At 43.1% G+C, this 17,757-nt stretch overlaps 1 protein-coding gene across 2 annotated transcripts in view; it reads right to left on the bottom strand.

The window, feature by feature from the left end:
* The window catches only part of STX8 (syntaxin 8), a 355,548-nt gene that overhangs the window by 174,911 nt on the left and 162,880 nt on the right, over window positions 1-17,757 (bottom strand). The window contains exon 8 of one of the 2 annotated variants that reach the window (XM_074972029.1): window positions 4,532-5,584. The exons of the other annotated variant lie outside the window; for it this stretch is intronic. Within the exon in view, the coding sequence (XP_074828130.1) occupies window positions 5,517-5,584 (68 nt within the window). The 3' untranslated portion in view covers window positions 4,532-5,516. Of the gene's footprint in view, window positions 1-4,531; window positions 5,585-17,757 lie in introns of those variants that run through there. 2 annotated transcript variants of the gene reach the window in all.

The raw sequence follows: 17,757 nt of genomic DNA, 5'->3' as shown, positions 1-17,757 counted from the left end.
ATAGGCATTTCAACATCCCCAACGGTTATTTTCTGGTCTGGAAAGTAAGTCCTTTGCTGCAATTGTTCATATAGACTAGAGTTCCTGAAGACGCGAGCGTCATGAACCTTTCCCGGCCATCCCACATTGATGTTGGTGAAAAGTCCCTTGTGATCCACCAGTGCTTGCAGCACCATTGAAAAGTATCCCTTGTGGTTTATGTACTGGCTGCCTTGGTGGTCCGGTCCCAAGATAGGGATATGCGTTCCATCTATTGCCCCACCACAGTTAGGGAAAGCCATTGCAGCAAAGCCATCCACTATGACCTGCATGTTTCCTAGAGTCACTACCCTTGATAGCAGCAGCTCAGTGATTGCGTTGGCTACTTGGATCACAGCAGCCCCCACAGTAGATTTGCCCACTCCAAAATTGATTCCCGACTGACCAGTAGCTGTCTGGCGTTGCAAGCTTTCACAGGGCTATCGCCACTCGTTTGTGAACTGTGAGGGCTGCTCTCATCTTGGTATTCTTGAGCTTCAGGGCAGGGGAAAGCAAGTCACAAAGTTCCATGAAGTGCCCTTACACATCCAAAAGTTTTGCAGCCACTGGGAATCATCGCAGACCTGCAACACTATGCGGTCCCACCAGTCTGTGCTTGTTTCTCAGGCCCAGAATCAGCGTTCCACAGCATGAGCCTGCCCCATTGCCACCAGGATGTCCAAATTACCGGGGCCCGTGCTTTGAGAGAAGTCTGTGTCCCTGTCCTCATCACTCTCGTCACCGCGCTGCCGTCGCCTCCTCGCCTGCTTTTGCAGGTTCTGGTTCTGCATATACTGCATGATAATGCGCGAGGTGTTTACAATGCTCATAACTGCCGCAGTGATCTGAGCGGGCTCCATGCTTGCCGTGGTATGGCGTCTGCAGGAGAGCAGGGTTGCAGGGGAAGCGGTGGTTGGATGACCAGTTTTGTAGACCTACTGCACCGTCTGCTACCAGGACACATCAGCTGAGTGGGCTGCACGCTTGCCATGGTATGGCGAGACAAGAGCAGCCGAGCAGAGCTGCAGCGGAAGCGGCCCTGTGAGACCACCAGGAGAGCAGAGTGCCAATGGAAGCGGTGGATGACGACGGTCATATAGAGGACCTGCGAGGTGGATTCGTAGCATCAGGAAAGCAGAGTGGCAGTGGAAGTGGTGGATGACGATGACAATGGTTAGCAGTCCTACTGTACTGTCTGCTGAAAGCAGTATGGCGCCCGCACAGAAAAAAGGCGCGAAACGATTGTCTGCCGTTGCTGTAACGGAGGGAGGGGCGACTGGCGACATGTACCCCAAACCACCTGCGACAATGTTTTTGCCCCATCAGGCATTGAGAGCTTAACCCAGATTTCCAATGGGCGGTGGAGATTGCTGGAACTGTGGGATAGCTACCCACAGTGCAACGCTCCGAAAGTCAACGCTAGCCTCGGTAGCGTGGACACACTCCGCCGACTCCGCCCTTAGACATACAATGTGCTTAGTGCATTAGTGTGGGGACACACACAATCGACTGTATAAAATCGCCTTCTAAAAAATCGCCTTCTATAAATTTGACCTAATTTCATAGTGTAGACATACCATGAGTGAGCACAGGGCACTTTGCTTATCACATTTCAGGCTGGTACAGAAGGAAAGGAGAACTCTCTACCTCTGCAAACCTGGTGAGATCCCTGGGGATTGAGGTTTTATTGGCCAGGATGCATGTGGAACAGCTGACTTGGTCTGCCCGGATGTTGAGTTTCCTAGCGACGAGAGGCCAGGGATTTGGTTCCCTTTCAGGTTGAGTAAGCTTGAGCAGGGTTATGCACTGTATTAATTCATACCAGGGTGGGCTCTTTTACTCTCAGATTTTTAAGGCCAGAAGTGTCCATCGTGATAATCTAATCTGGCCTCCTGCATAGCAGGCCTAAAATCCCCACCTAATAATTTCTGCATCAAGCCCATAACTTCCGGGTGAGCTAGACCACCTCTTTTAGAAAGCTATCCAGCCTTGATTTAAAGACTTCAGGTGATGGAGAATCCACCACATCTCTAGGTAAATTGTTCCAATGGTTACTTACCCTTGCTATTAAAAAGTCCCTTATTTCTAGTTGAGTGTATTTAAAACCAAATTAATAAGCATGTTGAACTGCACTGGTTTCCCCTTTGCTGCTAGGGGACATTCAAGGCATTGGTTTCCAACTCTAAGGTCCTAGCTATAGTTTCGGTCCTGGCTTTGTTACAGGTGACCTCTCTGTCTATGCACCACTAAGCTAAGCTGCTTTGGCTCATCCTCCCCTAAAATGCATTCCTGGGAGATTGGAGACAGAGGGTACCCAGCTGTGAGATAAGCTCCCATCAGCCACCAGGCCCACTGCAGTTGGGGAGTCTCAACATGAACGCATAATGCAAGGCATCTCTCTCTGATCAAGCATGACTCTGATTATATGGACCTTTGCTGGGGATGGTGGTGGTTGGCTTATGATGGGCTGGCATGGCTCTGTACAGGGAGTGAGGGTGTCCTTGGTGTCTACTCTAGGCAATTTAAACCTGTTGCTTGATTTTAATTTGTGTCACGTGCCCAGATGCCACAGCAACCAGCTCATAAAATTCATTAAATAGAATAAATCGAAAATGCTCTGAACTCAGACTGATTGCACTTCACACTCTTCAGTTCCATTCGCTTGTAGACAATGAAACCAGTCTGTTTATTTTAGCCTTCCCTTCCAAAGAGCAGTAAAACAGAAAAGGTTTCCATATACACCATGAAAGCCCTGCCAAATCCACTTCTCTCTTTTTTAATAAAACTCCTCACCCACATGCCGTGTTTAATGTTACTTAAAAGGCAAATCTAGGGACCTCTTTGTTAAATATTTCTACAATAAGACTCACTGGTTCTCCTCCTTCCTTATGCCCCAGAAATTTTGTCCCCCAAGAATACAACAAATCAGAGAGCGCTGTTTAAAAAGCCCCTATAGAATGGACCCAGAATATTGCACAGAACAGTAGCACAATTTATTCTGATCAGTGTATCCAGGGATTTCAAATAAAACCTGAATTCCCCCCCGTAAATGGCAGTTTTAATTAAAAGCCAGGTTCTTCAGGTTCCTTAACACAGAAACTGCTCGAATGCAGATTTTAAACACAGCAGCAGGAACCACAATTATTCGTTTTCAGCTGGAGTGGCTGGCTTTAAAAGCTCCATTTGCACTGGAAAAAAGTCAAGCAATAAGCTCACTGAGAACTTCCTGCAAAACATGCAGTGGTTAAACGGCCTGCCGCTTTCTCCTCCAGCTGTTTGGATACAGAGCTCCTTTCCAAGTGACAATGAGCAGATAGGCATGACCCCTAGGCCTAAACAATTCTGACTTAATTGACTCTTCAGATCTTTTAAGAAGAGCCTTTCCCAGCAATGCAGGATGGAGGTGCACTGAGTCCTTGGGTTCTACTGCACAGAAGACAAGGTATTTGTCACTCCCTAGTACATGGCTGTGTTTATCCCACTTCCCTTGGTCATCGCCAGGTTAAAACTCACTTAATGGTTTGTTCACCTGAACTATTCCTGTGTACCTGCCTCCCATATCATTGGCTACCCAGACACTGAAACATCAACAAGGAGTGCCGTAGCTCAGGCTGTGAAGAGCCAGTTGGAAAACAGATTTTCTGCCCCATGAAAAAAAACAGAGTTTGAAATTTTTTTCATCCCAAACCAAAATTCTGAAAACATTCATTTTGGATCAATCAAAACTTATTTTGATTTTGACCTTTTTTTATTTTATTTTCTATCAAACAAAGAAAATTTGGAATGAAGAGTCATTTTGAAATAACTCTTCTAGATCCATCCAGCTTCCAGAGTTACCTGATCACCATGAAGACCACCATCACAATGAGCACCATAGTTTCAATATATGCTCCGGTGTGACTGGCTCATGGAGCCTGAACTCTTAGGTCTGGGTTGAGGCACAGTGGCAGAAGATGCTGTTGCAGAAGCTTAACAACAACAATACCTAGTTCTTCTAGAGTGATTTGTATCCATAGATTTCAAAGTGCTTTACAAAGGAGAGCAGTGTCATTATCCCCATTTTACAGATGGGGAAACTGAGGCATGGAGTGATTAAAATGACTTGTGCAAGGTCATGCAGCAGGCCAGTGGCAGGGCTGGGACTAGGACCCAGGTCTCTTGAATCTCAGCTCTACACACCAGGTTTGCACTGCTACTACCCACTGCACTGGGTTTGGGAGAGGTAGGGTTTTGATTGCTCGTGCCAAGAATTAAATGCATATTTATAATTGCACATATTCCACTTTTAAGAATTAACACATGTGAGCACCAGCTTGGGGCTGAAAAAAAAACATTAAAAAGTACAAAAGAGACATTTCAAATGAAACTGGAAGTCTCTGGAATCAGTTTCTTTCTCTCCTCAATATCAATCTCTAGGAAACAAACAAAAGACCTTTAAAATATTAAGACATTATTGGAAACAATAAAAAACATGCCAATAAAAAGCAGCATGTAAATGGATCAACTTTTATTCAGTGTTATTATTGCTCTATCAGTTCTGACAATTAAGTTGGCACATAACAAAATAATGATTTTTGGGACAGCAATGAGCATTAAATACTTTTTTCATTTTTTTTTAATACTCATTTTCCTTTGCAGTTTTAACAGTTATGAAAAATTATAAAAGAAAGCTGTGCAGATCTCTGATCTTGAGACTAGTCTATTCTCTGTATCAGGACTTCTGAAGTTAGTCAGTTGGGGTAATTACCCTGGAGTACAGTTAGCAGAAAGACACTTTTCCCCCTTAGGAGCACACGTTGGGCAGTTGGGCTTTCCACTGTTCTACACCCAGTTGTGTTAAATGTTGGAAAGACCCACTGCTGTTTGCATTTCTCTCTGTGCAAAACACCACCAGTAATTCTCTCACAACAGCCAAAGATTGTCTCATACTTACTTATGTTTCTAAGGTACATCTGAGTCCCTATATTCCATTCTACCCTCACCAGGCTTTTCATTCTCAAGCTGTGCCTGCTCTCTGACCCTCCAACTTCATTGAATTTTAGTATAAATCAGTTCCTTATAACTTTATAAGATGCAAAATCCTGGTTCCAAAGATCATCATTTAGCAAGCGAGGGGGAAGTCCACACATATACCACACAAGCTACGTAGGAGCAGCATACAGTATATTAAACCCTCAGGATGACTGATCTCTCAACAGAAGGGGCAGATTGCTTGCTTAGAGTCAGTTGCACTGAAGGGTAAATCACTTAAAAGATGCAGCTACTCCAGTTGTGTCCCTCTGAAGTACAAAACCAAGGAAGGGAGAGAGTCCTTTTGAAGTTCAAATGCTCCAAACTAGCCACAGCCCTCTGACTGTGCATTGCACCAGAACGTTGTCATTCTAATACTGAGTTTACTTAAGACACAAAACGTGTTTGCAATGAAGTTATTCGCATCTTCCGAAGTTGGCCAGCTCTGCTGCTGCTAAGTGGCATCTCTGGTGGTCCCCGCATTTATGTTAGTGTGTTGGCCAGACGGCAACCACAGCTATCGCAATCAGCAACAACACAATCACCACCAACATTCCTGAAACAGAAAGCAAAATTAAGTTACCGTCTTCGTCTTATCTGAAGGATTTTTTTCGAAAAAGGAAACTTACTTTTTGAGTCCCCTTACATCACCCTAAACAATAACGTAGGGTAGAAACTCGGCTACCCAAAGTTTTCAATTCTAACTAAAACCAGAACCTTACATGTTAATATATGTATAGAAATCAGACTACAAAAATCATTTATGAAAGGGTAGTTTGCTTAAAGCTATCAGAACTGACACTGTATATTTGGTCTCTGGTTCTGTCTTCCCAAGAATAATTCAACTATTCTACAGGTGAATGATTAAAAAAGTCACCACACAACTTCAGCCCCTGTCCTGAAGAGACTTGTACACCAGGTTATCACGACACACTCCAAGCAGTCCCATTAAGTTAGTTGAAAACATGCAGGATTGGTGAAGTTTAGTAGAATTTACGGAATCATAAATTAGTTCTCTCTCTCTAAGACAGGTGAGTGCTAAAATTTAATAGGAAGATTGCTGCCGGGACGTAAATAGTTTGACTACTACAAGGCAAAGTTATTTGCAAAGCAAAAAACCACAACAAACTTGTGCAAAACAAATCTGACTTAGGAAAATGAATGGCGGTGAACATTTTAAAAAAGAATTTGAGAGAGCAAACCTGCTGTGTGCAATATGCTGTACATTACTGGGTTTACAAAATGTTATGACAATTTACTAGCTCAGGTACAAACCTCACTCTTAGCAGGAGGAGCAGGAGGAGAGGGACAAAACTATTCACATATTAAAAAGAAAAAGACTGCTCTAAGAAAATGACAGACTAGAATTTTGCAAGCCCTCTGCATTTGAGTCTCACAAAGCTCTCTCTCATTCACAATACAGACTGACTGAAAGCCGGAGATAAAAGGACAGTGGTTTTCCCAGACCATGTTTTGTGATATCTTGCTAGATGAAGCTAACTCTGCTGCAGTACTCTCTAACCTCCAAAACATAAGGGAGATAACCTGCCCCTCTTAGCTGAAATACAAGTTTTACATCTTGCAAATGGAGTGCATCATTGCAAATTTTGGTAATAAACCCTTCTCTTTCCTAAACAATGACAAGTCCCCTAGCATTAGAACACCTGGCAAAACCTCCTGGATAGCTTCACAATGTCCTATGCATTTCACTCAACAGAACACCACACACCGGCTTCCCCTCAGATTAAACCATCTTTGAATTATTAAACAGACTTTTTTTTTTTTTTTTTTTAAAACATCCGCACTAAAGTATCCCCTTTAGAGTCGGGCGAACCATATTAGGGCTCAAAGAGTGGAAAAAATGTCCCTTCCATTTGGTCTGCTAACAGATGACTATTACTCAACCACTTACAATATTTACAAGTCCAGCTCATAGCAATTAAAAAGGATGTATTAAAATAAACTTCTTTTTCCAAAGTGGAAAGGATATTAGACATGGCTCTTCATAAATAGTGTCATGTTTTCTGTGCAGAAACAGCTTCTATGCCAGTGGGCCATATTTTTTTCCAGTGAAATGTGGTTACCACCAACTTTACTTTTTATCTGAATTTAGAACTAGTACCACGTGCCCAGTCTGACCCGGTCAATATCTCACAGCACTAGACATGGATTTGGCTCTTCCTAATAAAGTTGTTTGTTAAATTAACACACCATAGAAGCCAATATTAGCATGCTTCCCCAGTGATAAACAAGTTGACTATTGTAGAGAGTCAAACATGTTTAATTTGGCCTAATACTTGTTCTTGGCCATCAGCTCTTATTCTAATTGGGAAACTCTTGGAATAATCATAAATCTCAGGGTAGATAACACATTCTTTAAAGAGCTGTTGGTGCTGCATGGGAAACCATTCTGACCGAGAATTTCAAAGGAGCCTATGGGTGTTAGGCCCCAAAACACCCACTGATGTTCAAAGGGGGTTTAAACCTAACTTCCTTGAGCACCTCTCCCCATCGTGTTCGTTTACACAGCAACCAATGACCATGTGATGGAGCACTGCCATTTCACGGGGGAATAAGCCACAGGGCCAGAGGAGTTTTTAGTTAACGATCCTGTTACCGTACACACACCCCTGGTACTGACTACCACAGAAGAGAAAAATGAAAGCAAGCGATCCGTGCAGAGTAACTCACACACAACCCTTCCCAACAATTTCTACACAGCGTCTGCTAATTTTTAAGTGGAATTGGTCCATGAAATTTACTGGCCATTCCCCATCCCTCCCCAAACGACCTGTGATAAGAACTGATAGCGCCGCTGGTCACATACAGCACGGTGAGACAAAAATGGCTGAAATGCCGGCAGAGTACTCAGGCAACACATGACTCTACCTCTTCTGCACATGACACTTAAGCCCTCCCAGCTCTCCCAACACTAGCCAACACCAGCATTTGGAGGAAGAGCAGCTGTCGAGAGCTAAACCCAGACAACACTAAGGAGAAGCCAGTAGGAAGAGAGAAGTGATTCACAGATCCTCCCTCCCTGATCAAGAGCATCTGCCTTCAAACTATAAGCTGATCCACAGCGTTGGGGTCCTCTGGGTCTTCTCAACGCTACTGGATACTCCAAAGATCCAGGATGGCAAACTGCAACACTGCCCCAGCCACCTGGCTCACGACTGCCCTGGTGAACTATCCATTTGTGACCTTCAGCCTTGATTATTGCAACTCACATCAAATACTGGAGCCACATGCCCCGAAAAAAGCTCCAGAAGAATAAAACATTCCAGCCTGTCAATTTAACTGCACAGGTTGTACCTGACACATCACCCTGGTGCTCTGCCCTATGCACGGCTGCCCATTTAATAGAGAACCTTGCTATAGTCAAAGCCCTCCCACAGCGTTAGCTCTAACTACCTAAGAGATCAGCTCTCCCTCCATAACCATCATCTCCCATGACAGCAGTGCATCACGGAAGCCATGAGCCTGTCAACAAACCAAGTCTCATAAGGGCAGGAGACAGACATAAGCGGGAGCTGGACTTAACCCATGGAATTCATCTGTGGAAGGTGAAGAGAGAAGCCCTGGGCCTCACTGTGTACAGAACTAAACACAAAACTCTTCTCTTCTACTTGTCTTTCCCTCAGTAACTTCCTCTCCCCGACAAACACCTCTTCCCCCGCCCCCAACAATACAGGGGTGATTCTCAGCTAACATTCAGCAAGCTGAGTCCACTGGAGCTATGCAGACTTGCACCAGGTAAGACTCTGGCCTGTAATCAGGGAACTTGCTCCCCAAGAAGGAAGAGAGAGATTGATGGTTGTTTGCGATTCTGGAGAGGCACTGAGGACTTGTCTACACTGTGGATTAGTCCGCACTACAGGAGTGTAAAATCTAGTGTGCACTAGGGTGTCGTGCACTAACTGTACCCTGCTGGCACACATTCCAAGTTCCCTAGTGCATGTTAATGTAGATATTCCAGTGATGGATGCTAAACATGAGCACAGATATAGGTAGAGAGAGATACTTGTTTTTCCTCTGTTAAAGAATGGTGCATTTAACCAAACCAATTAACCTGGAAACTTGTACTTTGACCATTAACTTTCAAAGGCATCAGATGAAATTTAGAATATGATACATTTTAACCATGTTTGAACTCCGTCTCCATTTTTAAAATGTACTGTACATTTTGGGGTGTTTCTCTCTGACGGCATGGTTAGGAGTGAACGATGCTGCTGGAATTGGGAGAAATAAGGCATGTGATTATAGTGACACACTTTGCCTGTCCAATATGTTTTTGCGCTGTCGGAAAAAGTTTTAGAGGGTCAAAATCCTCAGTGCAGTTTTGATGTAACTGAATTCAGAGATTTTAGCGATTAAGAGACAACTGAGATTGGTTTCTTGCAAAATACTCTACAGGTATGAATTAGTAATGATACAAACTAAAATTAATTGGGCATAACTATTCTGTGATAACTCCCAAGTAAATGTGTTTATCAACAGAATTATTATACAGCAGGATTTCAGGAAAACAGAGGATTAATCAAAATGTTGCCAACATGCAATAGGAGCATGACCAGGAGATTTAAAAGAAAGTGAAATACAATAGCAGCAGAGCATGGTGAAAAATAAAAAAACTAAGTTTTGCGCCTTGAAGGAAACTGGTATACATAAAGTTAGGAGTTTTGTTTGGAAACACTAAAGTAAGCAGCAGATGACCATGTGCTTCATCAACAAATACTTTTAAGCCTATATGGAGTAGACGATTACAAGGCTATGGATTTATAAAGTTGTTTTGTGCCCACTAAATTGCAAAATGTGTGACATGCTTTCATAAATAATCTCATTGACACGATTTGACAGTAATTATGCACTCTAGATTCTCTGCGTGTTGGGCTTTTCTTGCTTCAGTACTGTGAAGTGTAAACATCCCATCACTAAGGAACATCTCAAAGAAAGTTCACATGGAACAAACTCAGTGATGAGGTAAGCAGGACTTACAGAGAATGGAAGAAACAACAGATGCATGTGTGACTAGTATGAGAAATGCTGATGCAGACCTTCGTTTAACAAGCTTACAAAGAGGAGAAGGTGAGAAATGCAAGTTATAATCTGCATATAATCAATGGAACAAATCAGCAAACATGAACCACTGGACAATGGCCAGCTATTTTGTAGTTCCTTAGTCTGATGAATTTAGAATATGGATGCTGCTGAAGGTTAGCCAATCTTGGAGATGTAGGGAATCCAGAATGCTCTCTCTCAACATGCGCTCTGTCTAAATCTCACAGCCATTAGCGAGGGGAAATGCTACGCTACAAGACTAAGCTTTTGAATTTCCACCAAAACAGGAGCTCCAGTTGTATTTCGGACAGCACACAAACTGGATCCACCAGGATGCTCACCCATCCAAGAGGGGCAAGGATGAATTGAATACTACATGTGCTGAATATCAGGGGAGCGAGCGGGTTCACAGATACTAACAGACCATAACCTGTGGGCTGTGAGCTGATAACTCTTTGCTAGCATGCCAGGCACAGCTACAGAAAACATCAGTCTGTCCTTCCTTCACTAGTGACTGAACCACGGGGTCCTTCTCCCCACCCTTTACTACTCCACCTAGGGAGTGAAGATCCCCTTCACCCTTGGGAAACATACCCACTTCCCGCGCACAACCCCAGAGCAGGTGAAGGTTCGCTCAGGAACCCCTCACTTCCCAGCCTCCAGGCGAGGGGAGTGCATCATCCTGGCAATGGCACCCCGGCTCCTGGGAGAGCAGACTGCGGAGCAGGAGTCAAAACTAATGACAAGTTGGGAGACCCCTCTGCACCTCAGCCTCTCTTTTCATGAGGCAGCCTCATGCCCCATGGAAGCCCTTCACCTGGAGTGCACTGCACCCTGGGGCATCTCAGAAACAGAGTTTGAGACAGTGGCAGCAGGAGTGTTTCGGTCCCACTACAGAAGGTCAGGGGAAGAACAAGCATAGCTTGCTGCCACTTTGTAGAGACAGGGAAAGCCCCATGAAGACTAAAGTTCTTTCTGTGGTAGGAGAGGCAAGGAGGAGGGCAGTTATGTCACTGTCCTGCCTTCCTCCCTCCTTCCTCCCCCCCCCCCCAAAAGACTTCTGCAGGGAGCACTTGCGTCAGTTGGTAGATGCTATGAAGATAGTAAGTAAGTGGGGGTTTGGGAAACTGGAGGCAACTGTGATTCATTCTGGTATGGTTTATGATTAGGATAATCTTGCACTGATACACTGTCTTTAACCTAACACACTTAGAGAGATATAGAACCAATACATAGGAATCACTTCATCCACCACTGAAATGCAGCCACCTCTGGGATGAAACTAGGCAACTGTTAACAGCACACACACAAGCACCACAAAAAGCATCTGCAAGGAGGCTAATATCTGTTCCATCTGAAATTGTAGGAGGAATTTCAAGAAGGAATGAGATGGGATTTAGCAGGACATTTTAACACGCTACTTGTACGTAGAGCTGACTGAAATGAAAAATTTTTGATAATTGTTTCAATAATGGGTGTATAAAAATTTCAAAATATTTTTAAAAACTGAAAGAAGCCATATTAAATTGGGTCCTTTTTGAACCCTTTAATATGGAAACAATTTCAATGTGTTTTTGTGAAAATAGTTTTTTGGACCAGCTCTACCCCACTGATAACTATGATCAGATATTAACAAGCAGCAGTCAGGGCTGTCCATCTTTTTCAGAGGAGCAAACCCTTAGCAGTACAGAGCCACCTACTGATCCAGTACCAATGCCAAAGGGTGAAAGACACTGAGTGAAACCTCAACACCTCCTCTGAAGAGTCCCATTCTACGATACACTTTGGTTAGCTTGTGAGAGCTCATGTCCTGAGCTGAAAAGTGGACCAGGCTGCAGGGCCTGTTTGTACATGTAACTTTACAACATCCACGCAAGAGTTTCAAGTATGCTGGAAAGATGGGTAAAGAAATACCGGCTAGAGAGCAGAATGAGACCATACAATTATTTTCCCCATTTATAACCTAATCAGGATTTAGCGCTACCCTCCCCCTACAGAGCAGTTTGTCTTATTCAGTAAATGACATTGTAATCTGTCTTAAAAATGATAATGAACCACATTAGTTTCACCGGCAAATGCCTACTGCCAGCCAAAGCCAAGAATCACTCGTCAAGAATCTCCGTTACTCCTGCTGCCTTTTGGAATGGAAGTTATGGGAGCGCCTGAGGCCAAATGTTCACCATTTCTTTAGAGTACTTCTAATTCTTAATAGTAATAATGGTCTGAACTTAGTAGAAGTTTCTGCACAAGAGCACAACTTGATGAAGAGACAGCTCTTCACATCGGACATATAAAACGCACCCAATTGTTGCTTGTCAAGTCAATGTTTAATGCCCATTTTCTGGCATGCCAATATTTACTGTGAAATATCCACTTATTGTGCTGAATATAGCTCCTGGGAAGTTGAGCGTGTTTAGAGTCTGGCAGCAATTCAAGAGCCTTTGAAAAGGCATTCAGGAACTCTGTCATAAATATGTCTTGTTTTGACAACTCCCTCTTGAATAAATGTCAAAAATTTTCTGGTCTGCTTCTATCAGACTATTGATTTACCATTAAAAGTCACTCCATACCTGCTGTATACCGACTACTTACATTTAATATGGTACCAATTAGGACATACAATAATAAGCTTCTAAAAGGGGACATATAGCGTTACTGGCTACATGCAAAAGTTTCAACAATCTGAGGAATATGCTGGACAGACAGTGTGGAAAACATAACATTACATTAAGGATATTTCTCTTCAGTGTATCATTTGCAAGCAAGAAGCAATTCATTTCATTTCTATAATGAAAAGGCATTTGCTTTGTAGCTGAAAAGCTTTTCTTGTTCACCCTGCATGCAAGCCCCACAACTCACTCTGAGTCTAGATCCAGAGGAGGGATGTCTTTGGGACCCTGACTACAATATAGGCAACAGCAATGGAAGCTTCCCCACAATGAAGCCATCAATCTGTCTCAGCTAAATGGGAGTGAATATTGGTATAAAAAACTGCAAGACCCCCAGTTCATTTCACATAGCTACCTTATGGCAGTGGGATAAGTCACTACCAAGCTGCTTCAGATACAAACAAGTGACGGCAGTCGGAATGCCTTGGCATATCTGACCCAGTCCTCTGAGCCACCTACTACCTTATCAGTTTGACATTCTTGAAGTTAGGAGCTGGTGCTGACACATCTGCAGACACTAGAAGGAGTGGATAAGTTACTCTTGAATGGCTCTGCCCCTGGCTTTCTTAGAGGTCCCAGGGCATAGTGTTGGATAACTGTCCTCCAGCCCAGGCAGCTCTCATGCATTTTCAGTGCACGGTTCCATTCTGTCACCATTCTTGCTCAACACATCCATGGGGCCGTCAGGAGAGCTAATGAGGGAACAGGTTTTATAGTGTCTACAGTACAAAGATGGCGCCCAGCTCCATCTCTCCATCTCACCCCACCCATTATGTGCAGCTGAGAGAATTACCCACTGCCAAACAGAGAATGGGGTTTAGCTGGCTGAGCCACAGCTCAGGTAAGAATGCCATAAGGTTCACAGGCAAGCAGAAACAAGACGACATGAAAGAAGAATATAGAGAGGGCAGAATGTTTGCTGCTTGTTTCTCAGGCTTGCAACTTGAGGGTCATCTTAGATCACAGCTGATTCTGTACCTCCAGGTACGAGGACCTCCCAAGAACAACTTTTACCAATTGAGCTCAGCACAAAGGTTGCACCCTCTCCTTTAGGATGGAGGCTTCCCAAGGCCTTTACCACTTGAGACTGGATTGTTGTAATGTGCTTTAAATGGGGCTGCACCTTAAGGCTGGCTAGAAGCTGCAGCTAGCGCAGATTGCAGCTACTGGCGTATTAAAGCGTTTCACTCAAGAGAACACACTACACTGGTGCTCTGTGCAACTGATTTCCGGTGAAATTTAAAGGACTAATTTTGACCTATGCAAACCCAAAGGGCTTGGGCCCTAAAAGTTCTGAAACACTTTCTCCAGCCCCCAAGGTGATACCATGGCCCCTGCAAATATCTGACGCTCTTGATCTCACCATGCCTGATTTTCAACCATGGAATTTGCCACTCCCCCTTGGTTTGGCAAATCCAGGTTTGGTGCTGAGAGGCTCATCTGTTTTTTTAGGAGAAAGATGGTGAGACAGGGACCAGGGGGCACTGGATGCAGCTGAGAGGGGATAAGGGAGGGAGAGTGAGAACTCTACTGTGAAAGTCCTTTTATGGTCATTTTAACCTGCTGAGTTCTGAAGCATATTCATAACCCGTGTTCTGCACACAGAGCACTGATGGCACCTTTAGAATCAGGGAGAAATAAATAAAAGCATATGGCAAGGATAGGCTCTCCCCCTCCTACAGATGGCTCATGTCCACCACTTTGCATTTGAATGCACAGTCTGGGGGTACTAAAGAATCATACCGCTGCTGTGACCAGGAATGCTTTTTCGTTCTTCTCCACACCACAGCAGCTGTGGGAAACATCTCTTTCGGATATGAACTTGACTAAGCAATCCATGCCTTTGTCACTTGGAGTGGTGTGATGAACTCTGCAAGGGTTAAAAGCCAGCTGGAAACTGAACTTGATGCCAAATTGGACCACCCATTTTGTAAGCTGTGTGGGTTTTGGTTTGATTTTTTTGTACATCAAGAACACAGGAAACTAGGGTTCAGTGCTGTGCACTAGCTGCCTGCTGGTTTTCTGGATGGAATTTCAGGTGCTTAGTTCAACCTAAAAAGCCCTAGATGGTTTAGGACCTGCCTACATAAGAGGTAATTCTCCACTGGTTCCACAGTTGTGGTTAACATGGGTACTCATGGAGGGGACTCCAGCTCAACAGAGTATTCCCCATGAGAAGCCCTCAGCTGTGGAACTATCTTATGCCCTTGACTCAAAGTAGCCCAGGTGTGCAGACCTTTGGGGATCCCTGCAAGGCTCTTTTTTGCTTTTGTGGTGATCATTTATGGAGGAGGTGGTTTGGTGGAGAGAACCTTGCCAATTGCGAGTGGAGCCTTGTTTGAGGTTTTCTGATGTTTTGCTGCTGGTTTAGGTGTATTATTATTCTCAATTACATCAAAAGTACCTAGAAGAGTAGATTGGTGCCTCTTTTGTGTCATTATGCAGTGAAGTAAAAACAATAAAAATATCACATAATGACTTTAAAGAGGCTGGTGTAGTATTACATTATCTGGATATAATGCGACCCATGCCAAGAAAATTATCTCTCTACAGAACTGTGTACCCAGAGTTTAGGAATAAGTCCTCATATCTATCACAAATGACATGGAGTGCTAACTTATAAACACAGTATTTGCTTTACGGAGGGGAAAGCAGGGAAGAGGAATTTTCAAGGAGAGACTTTAGCGTCACTGCTGCCTTCTTTGTGAACTTCTTTTTAATGTCCCAGTTTAAGGAAAAATACCTTACCTGATTTTTAATTAAGTTAATTTTTCAGTGTTGCCAGGTATATGGCAAACAAATCTGTTAAAAACCCTTTATCTTCAAGACATCAGAGAACCAACTTGGAAGGCTATGAATTCAATTTATACACCAAAGTCAATAGTTTTATATGGCAAACAACCTAACAAATCCATCTTTCCTTCATATTCCCTAAATAAATCACAACCCCACGCTCCCCCCCATCCCAAAAGCCATAAAACCTTTCAGTCTATATTTTTCTGTTTTAACGTGAGACAGGGTATTCAATTTGTATTGCATTAAGAACCACTTTAGTATAAATCCCACACTATTAAGCTGGCTTGTATGTAAATACACTCCCTGATTGCTACACCTGCATCATTTGAAACACATCCTCTAGAGGCCTGCTCTTTATTAATTTTGTGACAGCCAAACTCCCCCCCGCCCCCCAGTGTGATATGTCTGTGTAAAAATCTGCAATTTCACATTATCCTACACCCCCACCCACCCAAAGAAACCTACACACTTTATTGCTTTTGACCTTCTTTTTAACAGGTATGACTTGAGAAATTTAATGTTACAATTGTACTTCTCAACTCTGACACCAAAATCATTGGCAATCCTCCAACAAATCAAGCACAGACTTTGGGAACAGCTAATAAACGCTCAGAGAGCCATATGTTTCATCAGGTCTAAAGAAAAATGAATATGTCTGAAAGAAGCTGAGCGCCCTGAGAACATTTGCATTTGGAGGAAAGCATGGTCACTATGCGATATGAAAATATTACAAGTTATCAAATTTGGAGTTACACATAAAGCTCCATATTAACTGACAATCTTATCAAAAGCTTTAATGATCTGAGTGCAAACATGAGAGGTTTTGTGTTTCTTTGTAACAATCCCTCAATCCATCTTGTTAAATGTATGACTGAAATAGTGCCCCTGCTCTTCCTTTTTGCCACGTAGCATTGGAAGTCAGCTGTAGTACCATAGTGGATGCTTGGTCACAATAAAGTCTTACAATTACCATTAATACCATCATTTGCCATCAGAGCCTGAACATATGTTAGTATTTATTACCAAGTGCTGACTGCTGGCAAAGGAAATAAAGTGAGGGATGAATCAAAAGCAAAAGAAAGAATGAGATGGGAATTCATATATGTCAGAGTCAGAAGAAGTGTGCAGTGAGTTTAAATCCAAAATGTTTAGTGTCTCCACAATCAAATAATCTCCAGAGTTTATGGTCCCAAACCACATGCACACCCCAATGGAACGAAAGGAAATGAGATAAGTGTTCCCCCTAAGCTATCATTGTTCTATCTCAATTCATTTTTGGAGCTATTTTTTAAATCTGTTGCTACTTTTCTAAAAACAAAATCAATGCCAGAGGGTGTACTCAACTATTTCCAAGTGGAATTTCAAAGACTTTCCAAGCTCTTTCAGGAAAATTTGTTTTTTAATATCCAACTTCAAATTAACTGTGATAGAAGATTACTTCACTGAGCATAGTTATAGCATTCTAAATACCAGAAGCTTTTCTCTCTATAGTTTCCAAATACCTCTTTTGTCCTTACAAAACATTCTGGTTTATATCTTTTCTAAGGTACACACTTTTCTAAGGTATGTTGGCAATGACTAGAGTGGTTGAGGTCTATTGCTTTAAAACAATATGTAAGCATGACTTAACCGATTACTGTACATCTATGTAGACACCAAGTCAGCAACCAGTTACATGGGAAGGCAGGTATTTGAGAGGGTAAAGAATGAACGGAAGGTTCTCCAAACGTTTTAAAGAAGGATGGGTGCATCTTATCTCCATTACACAGATAGGCCAACTAGAGCACAGACACACTAAGTGATTTGTCTAAGGCTATGGCTACCCTACGAAGCTTTTAGCAACACAGCTGAGCCACTACAGCTGTGCTACTAAAAGGCGCACAGTGTGGCTGCTGTTTGTCAGCAGGTGAGAGCTCTCCAGCCAACAAAAAAAGTCCACCCCCCAGGAGCAGCAGTTTTGGAAGTTTTGGAACAGCCTTCCAAGGGAAGCAGTGGGGGCAAAAGACCTATCTGGCTTCAAGATTAAACTCGATAAGTTTATGGAGGAGATGGTATGATGGGATAACATGATTTTGGCAATTAATTGATCTTTAAATATTCACGGTAAATGAGCCCAATGGCCTGTGATGGGATGTTAGATGGGGTGGAATCTGAGTTACTACAGAGAATTCTTTCCTGGGTATCTGCCTGGTGAATCTTGCCC

The sequence above is a fragment of the Natator depressus genome, chromosome 14 (assembly GCF_965152275.1).
Source record: "Natator depressus isolate rNatDep1 chromosome 14, rNatDep2.hap1, whole genome shotgun sequence".
NCBI classification, from domain to species: domain Eukaryota; kingdom Metazoa; phylum Chordata; order Testudines; family Cheloniidae; genus Natator; species Natator depressus.
This window is presented reverse-complemented; position numbering and strand designations above follow the sequence as displayed.